General features: G+C 40.9%; 1 protein-coding gene across 1 annotated transcript in view; it reads left to right on the top strand.

Moving 5' to 3' along the window:
• Positions 1 to 12,058, top strand: part of LOC109404744 (igLON family member 5-like) — a 289,833-nt gene that overhangs the window by 146,255 nt on the left and 131,520 nt on the right. The window contains exon 2 of the mRNA XM_029870292.2: positions 7,502 to 7,656. Coding sequence (XP_029726152.1) covers positions 7,502 to 7,656 — 155 coding nt within the window. The remainder of the gene's footprint in view (positions 1 to 7,501; positions 7,657 to 12,058) is intronic.

The raw sequence follows: 12,058 nt of genomic DNA on the forward strand, positions 1-12,058 counted from the left end.
TCGAGCGATCACCATTTTGAATGCCGCCTACAAAGTGCTATCCCAGATCATCTGAGTTCGTGGGAAGTTACCAAGCCGGTTTCATCGACGGTCGGTCGACAACGGACCAGATCTTCACCGTACGGCAAATCCTCCAGAAATGCCGTGAATACCAGGTCCCAACGCATCACCTGTTCATCGACTTCAAAGCGGCATCCCAAGTAACACACATGTTATATAAAAGTTACGACAGCGCAAGTTTTGGTTGTATAGAAATTTATTTTACGTTATTTCAACACAACGTTAGAATTACGTAAAATAAACTTCTATACAACCAAAACTTGCGCTGTCGTAACTCTATTATAACATGTGTGTTGCTTGGGATACGACAGTATCGACCGCACAGAGCTATGGAAAATTATGGACGAGAACAGCTTTCCCGGGAAGCTGACTAGACTGATAAGAGCTACGATGGACGGTGTGCAGAACAGCGTAAGGATTTCGGGTGAATTATCCAGTTCATTCGAATCTCGACGGGGACTACGACAAGGTGATGGACTTTCCTGCCTACTATTCAACATCGCCCTGGAAGGTGTTATGCGACGAGCCGGGCTCAACAGCCGGGGTACGATCTTCACGAAATCCAGCCAATTTGTCTGTTTTGCGGATGACATGGATATTATTGCTAGAACATTTGGAACGGTGGCAGAACAGTACACCCGCCTGAAACGTGAAGCAGCAAGGGTCGGACTGGTGGTGAATGTGGCTAAGACAAAGTACATGCTGGTAGGTGGGACTGAGCGAGACAGGACAAGCCTTGGCAGCAATGTTACGATAGACGGGGATACTTTCGAGGTGGTAGAAGAATTCGTCTACCTCGATTCCTTGCTAACGGTGGACAATAACGTGAGCCGTGAAATACGAAGGCGCATCATCAGTGGAAGTCGTGCCTACTATGGGCTCCAGAAGAAGCTGCGGTCAAAAAAGATTCACCCCCGCACCAAATGTACCATGTACAAGACGTTAATAAGACCGGTGGTTCTCTACGGACACGAGACATGGACGATGCTCGAGGAGGACCTGCAAGCACTCGGAGTTTTCGAGCGACGGGTGCTAAGGACGATCTTCGGCGGCGTGCAGGAGAACGGTGTGTGGCGGAGAAGGATGAACCACGAGCTCGCTGCACTTTACGGCGAACCCAGCATCCAGAAGGTGGCCAAAGCCGGAAGGACACGGTGGGCAGGGCATGTTGCAAGAATGCCGGACAACAACCCTGCAAAGTTGGTGTTTGCCAACCATCCGGTTGGTACAAGAAGGCGTGGAGCGCAGAGAGCACGATGGGCGGACCAGGTGGAGCGTGATCTGGCGAGTGTTGGGCGTGACCGAGGTTGGAGAGCTGCAGCTGCAAATCGAGTATTATGGCGGCAAATTGTTGATTCAGTATTATCATGAATTTGATGTTAACTAAATAAATGAAAAATGAACACAAGGATGAATCCCATCGATGTTTTCTGAAACGCCCATAAAACACCCTGGACCGACCCTGGCAAAGTCCTGTAAACATTTGAAATGTCGATGACACTGCTCTGAAAACCCCTGTAAGAATCCTGAAAATATCCTGGAATGCTGATTCAGCCCCTGGGAGCACCTTTGAAATTCCCTTAAACGCCCCTGTTACCCCCGAGAATACCCGTAAATTACTGGGAACGCCCCCGGATATTCCATGGAATACTCCTGGAATGCCCTTAATACTCCTAAAACTTCCTGAAACTCCCTGGAAACAACCCAGAATGACCTGAAATCCTATAAATACTCCTCTAATGTTCTGAAACTCCCTGAAACACCCCTAAATCCCTATGATAACCTCTTGATTGCTCATGCAATCCTCAGGAAAGAACATACCTGGTGTGATGGTTAAAGCATGTGACTATCACGTTGAGGACCTGGGATCAAATGCCCCTCCTGACATACTCATAAAATGAGAGTTCTTTTTTCGGAAAAGATATAAAGCCATGGGCTCCGAGATGAACTAGCACAGGACTAAAAATCTGGTTAATAAAGATTTTTTTTAAATTTTTTACCGCTTAACCTATTTTACAGCTCTTTTGCCCACTAGGGCACTACGTTAGTGATTCCAATTGGCAGCTGCACTTACACTTTGTACAGCGCCTAAATGTATTCTACTATATTCTATTCTACTATATCGAACTGGTTTGCATTTGTGCTGCTTTCACTTTTATACCCTGTCCTTGGTAGAATGATGAGCACGATGATGAAATGATGTGTGGCTGTTGTTCCTTTTCCAGTCCGATTGGGGGTCGTCCATTATGGGTTGCCGTTCGCCGATATCCAATAATCCGGGTCCGTTTGAGCTATGAGAGCTCAGAAGAGAGTCAAGTGCCAGCCACTCTCGAGGGGAAGAGCAACTGACGAAGTACCGGGGCTGGGATCGAACCCATGACTATCCGCTTATGAAGCGAACGTGTAGCCACTGGGCTCTGATTTTAATAAATATTAAAACAAAACACCCCTGGAACGTCCCTGAAACACCTCTGAAATACCTTGAAGCCCTCATGGAACGCACCTCAAATCCCCTGTAAAGGCCCTGAAGCCCCCTTGGAAGACCCCTTTAATCCCCTGCAAATGCCCTGAATCCCTTTGAAACGCCCCTGAAAACCCTTGAAATTACCTGAAACTCCCTTGAAACGGCATCCCAAGCCTCTTAAACCCTCTGGAATTTCATTGAAAACCTTCTCCAATGCTTGTAAAACCTGCTGAGACTCCAAGGGTACCTCTAACGCTTCTGAACCCTCCTGGAAACCCCTGGAACCACGTGAAACTGCTTGTAACATATTTGCAATCTTCTGAGACGCTACTGAATTCTCTTGAAACTCCCTGGAACGCCCTTAAATGGCCCCCAAAACCACTTGAAACTCCCTAGAACGCTTCTAAAATTCCATGAGAAACTTCTAAAATACCCTAGAAACCTCCTGGAATGCCCCTGCAATCTTCTGAAATCACTTGAAAATCAAAAATCTTCAGAAATCCCCTGTAACACCTCTAGACCAGCAGGGGTGACATGGTTTCTAACCATGAGTGGTACAACTTCAAGATCCGACAAAAAATTATATAATTTGTTGGCAGTTCGTCATAATTTTGCAAAACGTGTGCATACTCTGAGCCCTTCATTTAGGTAACGAGTCGGTAAATCACAAATAGAATCTTTACCCAAATGAATTCATATTTTGTATGTTATCAGGATGTCATCGTTGGAAAGGAGTTCGAGGAGGATGAATGACTAAAGGGCATTTTAAGTGAAGTCATGCGTGAAAGGTCTTTCAATGATCTTTCAAGGGGGTTTCGGAGAAAACTCAAGGAATTTCAAGATGTTTCAGGTAGTTTCTGAGGGGTTTTGAGGGCTTCACAGGCTTTTCAGCACGGTTAAGAATGGTTTCTGAGTCATTTTATGGCGTTTTAGGTCTTTTCAGCGCATATTTCAGGTCGATTATGTACGTTTTAAGAGTTATGGAGGGGTGAGCTCCAGAGAATAATTAGGCAGTTTTTAATGTGTTTGAAGACTTTCAAAAGTTTGTTTTTTAATAATGTTTAGGAAGTTTCAGGGCATTTCAGGAAGAGTCAGGCGTTTCAGGTAGTTTAATGACCTGGAAACGCCTGGAACGCCCCTTGAATCACCTGCAAAAGCCCTGAAGCCCCATGGATCGCACTTGAGCTAGTCCCTGAAACGCCCTTGAAATGCCATCTAAGCCCGGGTGTAGAGGTGAAGTACTGACGTTTAAAACGTGAAATTGGTTTGATTGATATGAGAGATAAAATATCTGAAAATAATTTCTGAAAAATGTTCTTAGAACATCTGAACCAAAATTTGATATTCAAAGATCAAATGAATAACTCGCATCTATTCGTCAGATCTGATAAAATCTAAGTATAATTTGATGATGATGCTCCAGGAGTATATTTTAGATCTTAGTTTTAGATTTTTTATCTCTTATATCAATCAAACCAATACCACATTTTGATTTCAATATCAAAATAAGTTATTATTGAGTGCTTTCCCTCTACCCGGTCATCCTCCTTAACTCTCTGGAACTCCCCTGAATCAATCTGGAATGCCTCTGGAACACACTGAAACCCCCTTAAAACCATGTAGAACGCTTCTACAACCTGCTAAGACTGCTAGGATACCCCTAGGAACGCCTCTGAACTTGCCTAGAAACCCCTGAAAGTGCATTAAACACCCTGTAACACATTTTAAATCTTCTGGAACACCCCTGAAATCCCTTGAAATTTCCTGAAACATTGTGTAACAACCCTGGAAACCCCCTGGAAGGCCCCTGCAATCTCCTTAAACCACTTGAAAATCCCTGGGAGGCTTCTGAAATCTGCTGGAATGCCCTTTAACACCATGGACCGCCAGGGGTGACATAATTTCTAACCATGAGTTTTACCATTTTAAGATCCCAAAAAAAATGTCTATTGTTTGTTATAGCAGTTCGACAATGGGCCCTCCATTTAGGTAGTGAGTCTGGAGTGCGAATATTTACCTAAATGGATTCATCTCCCTAATGGAATCAGGATTTCATGGTTGGAAAGAAGGTCAAGGAAGATGAATGGGCAGGTCATTTTAAGGTGAAATCATGCGCAATTTCATAGGTCTTTCAAGAAAATTTCAGAGGTGATTCAAGATGTTCCAATGAGTTTCAGAGCGTTTCAGGAGGTTTCTGATGGATTTTGTAGAATTGATAAGCTCTCCACTCTCCAGTGGGGAATAGATGGTTTCTGAGGCTCTCCAAGGCAAGTTTCAGGCCGTTTATGTACGTTTTAAAATACTTAGATGGCTTTGCAGGCTCCCAGGTGAGCTCCAGAGGGAATTTAGGGGGATTCTGATACAAGTTGTTTCAAAGCGTTTCAAGGCGTTTCAGAACGTTTTAGGGTGATTTAGGATCATTGAGGCCGTTCAGGAAGTTTCATAACGTTTCAGAAAGATTTTATGGGCTTGATAGGCTATAAGGTGGGTTTCAGAGGGACTTCAGGGTGTTTCAGAGGCGTGTCAAGTCGTTTCAGAGGGTTTTAGAGGGGTTTTGAGAATTTTACAGGTGTGCGCCAGAGAGGATTTTGGTGATAGCAGAGGCGTTTCAAAGCGTTTCAGGGTGTTTCAGAAGGTTTTAGTGGGGTTTTGAAGGCTTCATCTTCAGATAAATGGTTTCAGAGGCATTTCAAGGCGTTCTAGGACAATTAAGGGCATTTCATGGCGTTTCTGGTCGCTTTAAGAGGTTCCATAGAGAATTCATGGAGGAACTCATAACTTCTCAGGTGAGCTTCGAAAGGGCTTCAGGGGGGTTTCAACGGCGTTTATAAGTATTTCAGGACGTTTCAGAGGGTTTTAGAGGGATTCATAAGGTAACAGCATGATCAGATCATGTAGATTCCATTACTTATGCTTGGATTATAGGTGACATGGGAGTACGTCCAGGTATATTTTTAACTCGTATTGAAAATGCGTTTGAACAGGCAGTGAGTAGCGGTTTAAGCTTTGTTTTGTTGTTATAATGACGAGATCCGTGCTTTTGGTATTTTCAAGGCAGCATTGTGACGGCCATCTCTGGATTCACTCATTTATGTCCTTGATTAGTCCCAAATGGGGAATTTCTTTATCCATTGATCTTTTTTTTAATCACATATCGTGAAGTGTGGTATGCAACATTATACTCTATATCCAAAAAAGTGAGGGAGTTTCCTGGATCAGATATTGATCAGATATTCAAACTGAGAAGAGAAAAGAGCTGAGCTGACTTAGTTTGAATCCATTATCACCATGCCATGTCTTCATTCAATTAAGGACCATAGGAGCAATTAGGCTGAAGCCAGACCAATGGGGACATCGTGCCATTTCTTGAGCTAAGAGAATTGTATCTGGTTAGCGAAACTACGCTGAAAACGAACATTGCAAATCACCCCAACTTTTGTTCCATCATCGAACAAAAGTGCTGCACCAAAATCGAATCAACGATCTCGGCGTGCATGTCTGTCAAACTACGGACGGAAACAGTAGCGTTTGGGAGATTCAATTCTACCACGAGTCCAACTGACCAGCACCAATGCATTGCACCGATTCACTGCCAACGAATCTCACCTGGATGATGAACAATAGAGTGGTTCAAAAAGTTCATTTTTAATATTGAGACTGCATAAGCACTGTTTGGTTTGTACGATAATTGGGATATGGGAATCAAAGAGGCATTCGGGAAATAGGCCCAAACAACACTCTGAGATACATACTTGAAAAAATATTTCATCGTTTGCTAATAGCAGTTCCCATACGTGTGGAGTAATAACGAGTATGTGAACCACCCTAATGAACAACAATCATAAATGGGATTGTTCAAATACCACGTAGACTTATTTTATGTCACTTCAAACCTCCATTACCTTCATCCTGAAGATATTTGTTCCTAAATAATTTGAAATGTTAAATCTGTACAAATAGATTTTACATTTCGATTAGACTGCTCCTCCATCCCCCCAAAACTCTTCGTGGTTTATGAACAGCCCCAAAATGGCGAACAGGCAAATGTGAAACGGGCAATCAGTTGCGCAAATACAGATAACGGTCGTCCGGAGCTGCAGCTCTCTTTGCGAATCTTCCTTTCCGGTGAGCTGGTGCTTGTGCTGTTGGTGAAGGTGGTGGTGAAGGGTTGGAAAACTAGGTCGACGAGTATTAACTGCTAGATAGATAGGTACCTACTGGTTCGGAGTACCACTGCAGTACCGACTGACTGCTAGGTAGGCATGATTGACGGCGACGCTGCATCTATCCATGCCTGCAAAGAGGGACCAATCGATGGAACATGTTTGCTTTGGGGCGTTCGGTTCGGTTCTCCACTCGATGATGATGGCGATGGTTTGGTTTGCTCAACGGATGAGGTTGCAGCAGGTACATATTTTCATAATTCGATGAGAGGTGACTGGCGGAGGGATGAGAAGAGAAAATAAATTAATAGATACGGAAACTTGTTGACACTGAAAAGAGAGGAGCTTTTCAGTGGAAAGAATTTTCCAATCAATGATGGAATTTCGTCGAAGGTTGTCGAATGAGAGGGAATTCAGTTCAATTAGGTAGAATGAATTGAGAAGGAATGAACGGCCAAATCGATTGGAGTTGCTGACACACTTTTTACATATTTTTGGAAATACTTATTCAAAATTCCTTTCCTAAAATTGGCAATGTTCGTTCACGAAAGAAGTTTTATATATTGTATGTCCCCAGATTTTATTTTCTGATTTCTGTACTGGTACGAACAAAGACTTCACTGACACTGCAATAACTTCTTTGCAAGCGAAACTTATCAACTTGGGAGTCCCAGAATCCAAAATATAGGATTATAATTTCGGGTAATGAGAATTGTTATTATTATTTCTAGATGCTAGTGCTAGATAGACTTTGTTTCATCAGATGACCATACCAACTAAACTAATCACCCATCTTCGTTTTCTCTTCTACCAGAAACCAACGAAGCCAAATCATCGCATCGAAACGCACTGAGTTCGTCACACCACCACGAGAGTCAATTCGTCACCAAAAACAACAGTAGAGTAGTTAGTCAACGAGGGGGCCTCGCCGTGCTCCCTTGCAGCGTCACCATGTCAACACCAGCCACTGTAAGTAAGTATATTGTTAGTAAACGCGCGGGTCCCTTTAGTTCTTATTATTTCGTTCCTTTGAATTTGGTTTAATTTGCTTAATTCTTTTCCCTCACCAGTTCAAGTTCAAGGCCGAGCTTCGTTAAGCTCCGACCAGCAAATAAAACAATATCAAACTGCCTAGTTATTCTCATTATCAGTATTTTCTGGAAATTCTTCTTATTCGAGCAGGAAGCACTCAACAAGTCCTCTCATCCATCCAGCTCATCTTCTCGCACTTGCACCATCAGCATGATCAAAAGCCCCTTCTCAGCTAACATCGTTGAGACATCAAATTTACCTCGTTAGCCGAGTTGTCCACGCCTTGGCCGTTACTTGGCTCATCTTATACCTACTATCTCAAGATGGAAAAAAATAAAATGAAGATAAATTTTAAGGCATAAACTTTTATTGCCAACCTCACTTTGGAGTCCAATCCGCTTATCAGAGTCTCGCTGAAGAAACTTCATTTATTTCCTCCAACCACTAGATTCAGCCTTTCACAAGAATACACCAATCTTCTCAGGTGGATAGATGCACTGCACAAGAAGCGCTTCATCAACATGATGCGGGGAAAAAAGGCAAGAAGCCATCTTCTAAGATTATTCATTTTGTCGTCATCTACCCGGACACCGACCGGGTCTGATGTCCGTCCACCACTTTCTCTTCCGGTACGACACGGCGGCGGCGCGGTGGTACTTGACTTTACGATACGGGCGCGCTCGGGCGACGACAACGTCAACCGACTGGATCAGATGAGAAGATATTTCATCGGAGAAGCCTTCTTGCTTTCATCTGCGCTGGACCCGGGGCTGCTGTGCTAGCTAGCTGTGTCTAGAATTTATGAACAGGGAAGGCCGAACAGACCGTTAATCAGGGATAGCGCCAGCTGCCTGTGACACGGGGTTGGGAATTTTGGCACTCACTTGAAAACCTGGCCTTTTCGGAATGAATTTAGATTGGTGTTTTCGATTTATATTGAAACATGCCAAATTTTCACGATTATATTAATTAGTAAAAACTTAGTACAATAAAGTGTAACAAAAGAGTACCTACCTGCATGAGGATTTTTGGTAAAATCCCTAGAAACTATAAGTTCTGCTGCAAATTCCACAAATTTTAGATGGAGTTCAAAGCCGAACATTCTGATTGCTTGGAAGGCTACATAAAGTTTCTAGGAATATCTTAAGCAGCTTCAAGCTATTTAGGAGGCTCACGCCAAAGTTGATTGGAGCTTCAGAAAAGGATAATTGTTGGCTTCCTTAGCACCTTAAACGCTGCTTATGATGCTCCCCAGAACATGCTAGCAACTTTCAAATTTCTTGAAGTTAGAACCTGTCCTCGGCGAGCAGTGGTGCTTAAACCAAACTGTTTATCGTATTCGAGTTAAATGCCAATGCAAATCCGAAACATGAAGATAGTAAGATAAAAAAGAAGAATTTCTAAAATAATCCTGAAAAGAAGTGAAAATAATAAAAAAATATGGTAATTTCTTTTTAGGAATTTCCGAATAAAAATTTTCGATGAAATTCTTTAATGCATTTCCCGAAACGGTCTTAGATTGGCAACTCTCGGAACATGCCGAGCCAATTTTATTGCCGAGCTTGTCGGTACTGGTCAGTGAACGCGGAAAACCCAATTCACATTCTGAGTTGTACCCGACCGATGAAATTTCCTTGACAACTTCAGGGGGATTATAGATTTTTTTTTTTCAAAACAATCTCTGTATAAATACCGAAGGATTTGTTGAATGAATTTTTCCTAAATGGTATTAAATAAGAAATTTCTAGAAAAATCTACAAAAAAAACTTTTTTTTTAAACTGCGGAAGTGATTTTAAAAGTATTTTTCGAAGGATTTCTCATAAAGTTCCTAACAAACTTACTGTTACCGGTAACCTTTGATTTGTATAATGCAGTTTTTGATGTTATGAAAAATGGGTATACAAAAAAATCGAGTATAGCCGAGGCCCGTGGCGCAGTGGCCACACGTTCACTTCCTAAATCGATGGTCATGGATTCGATCCCAGCCCCGGCACTTCGTCAGTTGCTCTTCCCTCCGAGAGCGGCTGGCACTGGACCTCTTCTGAGCTATTATAGCTCTATCGAACCCCCGGATAATTGGATATCAGCGAACGGCAATTCATACTGAAGCCTCAATCGGGCTGGCAAAGGAACAAGAGCCACATATCAACATCCTCGTGCTCATCCTTCTACCATGGACAGAGTAAAAAATGAAAGCAGCACATAGGCAACCAGTTCGATATAGTAGAATTAGAATAGCACTGTAGAAAATGTAACTGCAGCTCTAAATTGTAATCGCTCACGTAGTGCCCAAGTGGACAATAGAGCTGTAAATTAGGTTAAGTGTTCAAAAATAAAAAAAAAATCGTAAATATTTAGATTTCCTATGAAATTCCCAAATTGCCAAAGAAACTACCAAGAGAATCATCCAAATAATTTAATAACAGAACCAACCAAAGAATTGCAAAGCAAATTTCTCATGAAATTTCCAACAACATTTGAATAAAACATCATTGGTATATTTGAATGATTTTTTCGGAAATATCTCAAAGAAATTTGATGTTTACAAAATTCTCAAATATGTGCAGGAGAAACTTTATAGGAATTTGCTATATTAAAACAGGAAGGAATAACCGGATTAGATTTTACATAACATCTTGAAGAGTTCAGCAAGTCCCAAAGAATTGCTTAATAAATTTCCAAAAAATAATACCTAACAATTCCAAGGGTATGTTGCAAGAATTTCAAAAAAAAAAAAAAACAAAAAAATGCTCGACAAGATTTCCAACTCTATAGGGTAATTTCAACCGAAACAATCCCAATAATTTTTTTTTTCCTGGAACGTAATTAGAAGGAATGAAATAAAGACGAAATGTCGACGAAATTCTCAAAAAACTTTCCAAAAGAACATTAAGGTCATTTCAAGTAAATGTCAAAAGAACCTTCAAGGAAATTACAGAGAAAATTCTTGAAAATTGTCTTGCTTGAAAATTGCCAAACTTACTCTGGACATTTTTCAAAAGAATTTAAAAAAATGCACAATAAACTCGCAAACGAATTTTCAAAGAAATTGCTTGAGAAAATATCCAAGGAACGTCTGAAGTTGCTGAAGAAATTCCGTGCGGAATTTGCGAAGATGTGTCCAAATCTATATATATAAAAATGCAGTGGCATACGTGGGACCGCGCATAACTTGCGAACGGAAGGTCCGATTTTGATCGTCTTAGTTATGTTCTGTTAGTTTTCACCCAAGGAAGGTTTATGAGGCAAAAAACATGGAAAAAATGAGAGTTTTTTGAAAATCGATCTTCCATACCTTTTGACCGGGGACTTGCTTTTGGCTAGAAACTTGAAACGTCAAAAACGCAGTAGGCAAGACAGAGTTTGCCGGGTACAGCTAGTAAATTATAAAATGCGTTTTCTAAAGAATGACCGAAAACATTTACATAACTACAGGGGATGGCCAAAATGTTTGGGATAGGCAACTTTTTTTCTCTCACAAAAAAAAATCAACATGCTGTAACTTTTCATAGAGTGCATCAAAAAATCTCAAATTTTGACTGTTTGTCAACCTATTATATGTGCATCATTGGTACAAATTTGAGATCGATTGATTAATTCTTCGCGAAGTTAGAACCGTTCGGGTAAAACACTATTATTTAGACAACTAATTTTTGAACTGTCATATCATGGAAATCAGTGAACCGAATTGAATAAATTTTTTAACGTTTATTAACAATATATTGATACTCAATACGACGTTATAAAATGTAATATTTTCTCACGGCGAATTAAGTTATACCGGATTGAAATTTTTACCCATATAAAGGAAAATAAGTCAAATTTACAATACCATACAAAAATTATTAAATGTGTTCTTCCTTCAATCTAAATAGGCTCTAATAGGGTATTGGTTCCCTAATTAAGCATGTGGCTCCCATTTTCATCCTACGAAAAACAAAGGATTGAAGCGTTGTTTGTTTTATTTCATATTTTTGTATTTTTTGTTAGAAGTGAGCACGCATGAAAACAAAAAGAACGGAATCAATCGGTGCCGTAATAGCTTGTTTTCGAATAGGATGAGTATGGGAGCGTGAGATTAATGATGGAACACATACCCTATATCTGATTAGAGATAAATTGAGAACAGAAGTGGAAAATCTTTGGATATCAACACTAAAATTTTTTGACATTGATGTAAAAAAATCACATTTTTTCGAGAAAAATCCAAAAAGTGTCAATCCATGATAACTTTTTTCAACGTTTAAAAAGTACCTATGTTTTAATAGTTTGAAAAGCATTTACATATTGTTAGTGTACGTTCAAAATTTCATTCAATTCGGTGTACTGGTTTCCGAG

Source organism: Aedes albopictus, chromosome 2 (assembly GCF_035046485.1).
Source record: "Aedes albopictus strain Foshan chromosome 2, AalbF5, whole genome shotgun sequence".
NCBI classification, from domain to species: Eukaryota; Metazoa; Arthropoda; class Insecta; order Diptera; family Culicidae; genus Aedes; species Aedes albopictus.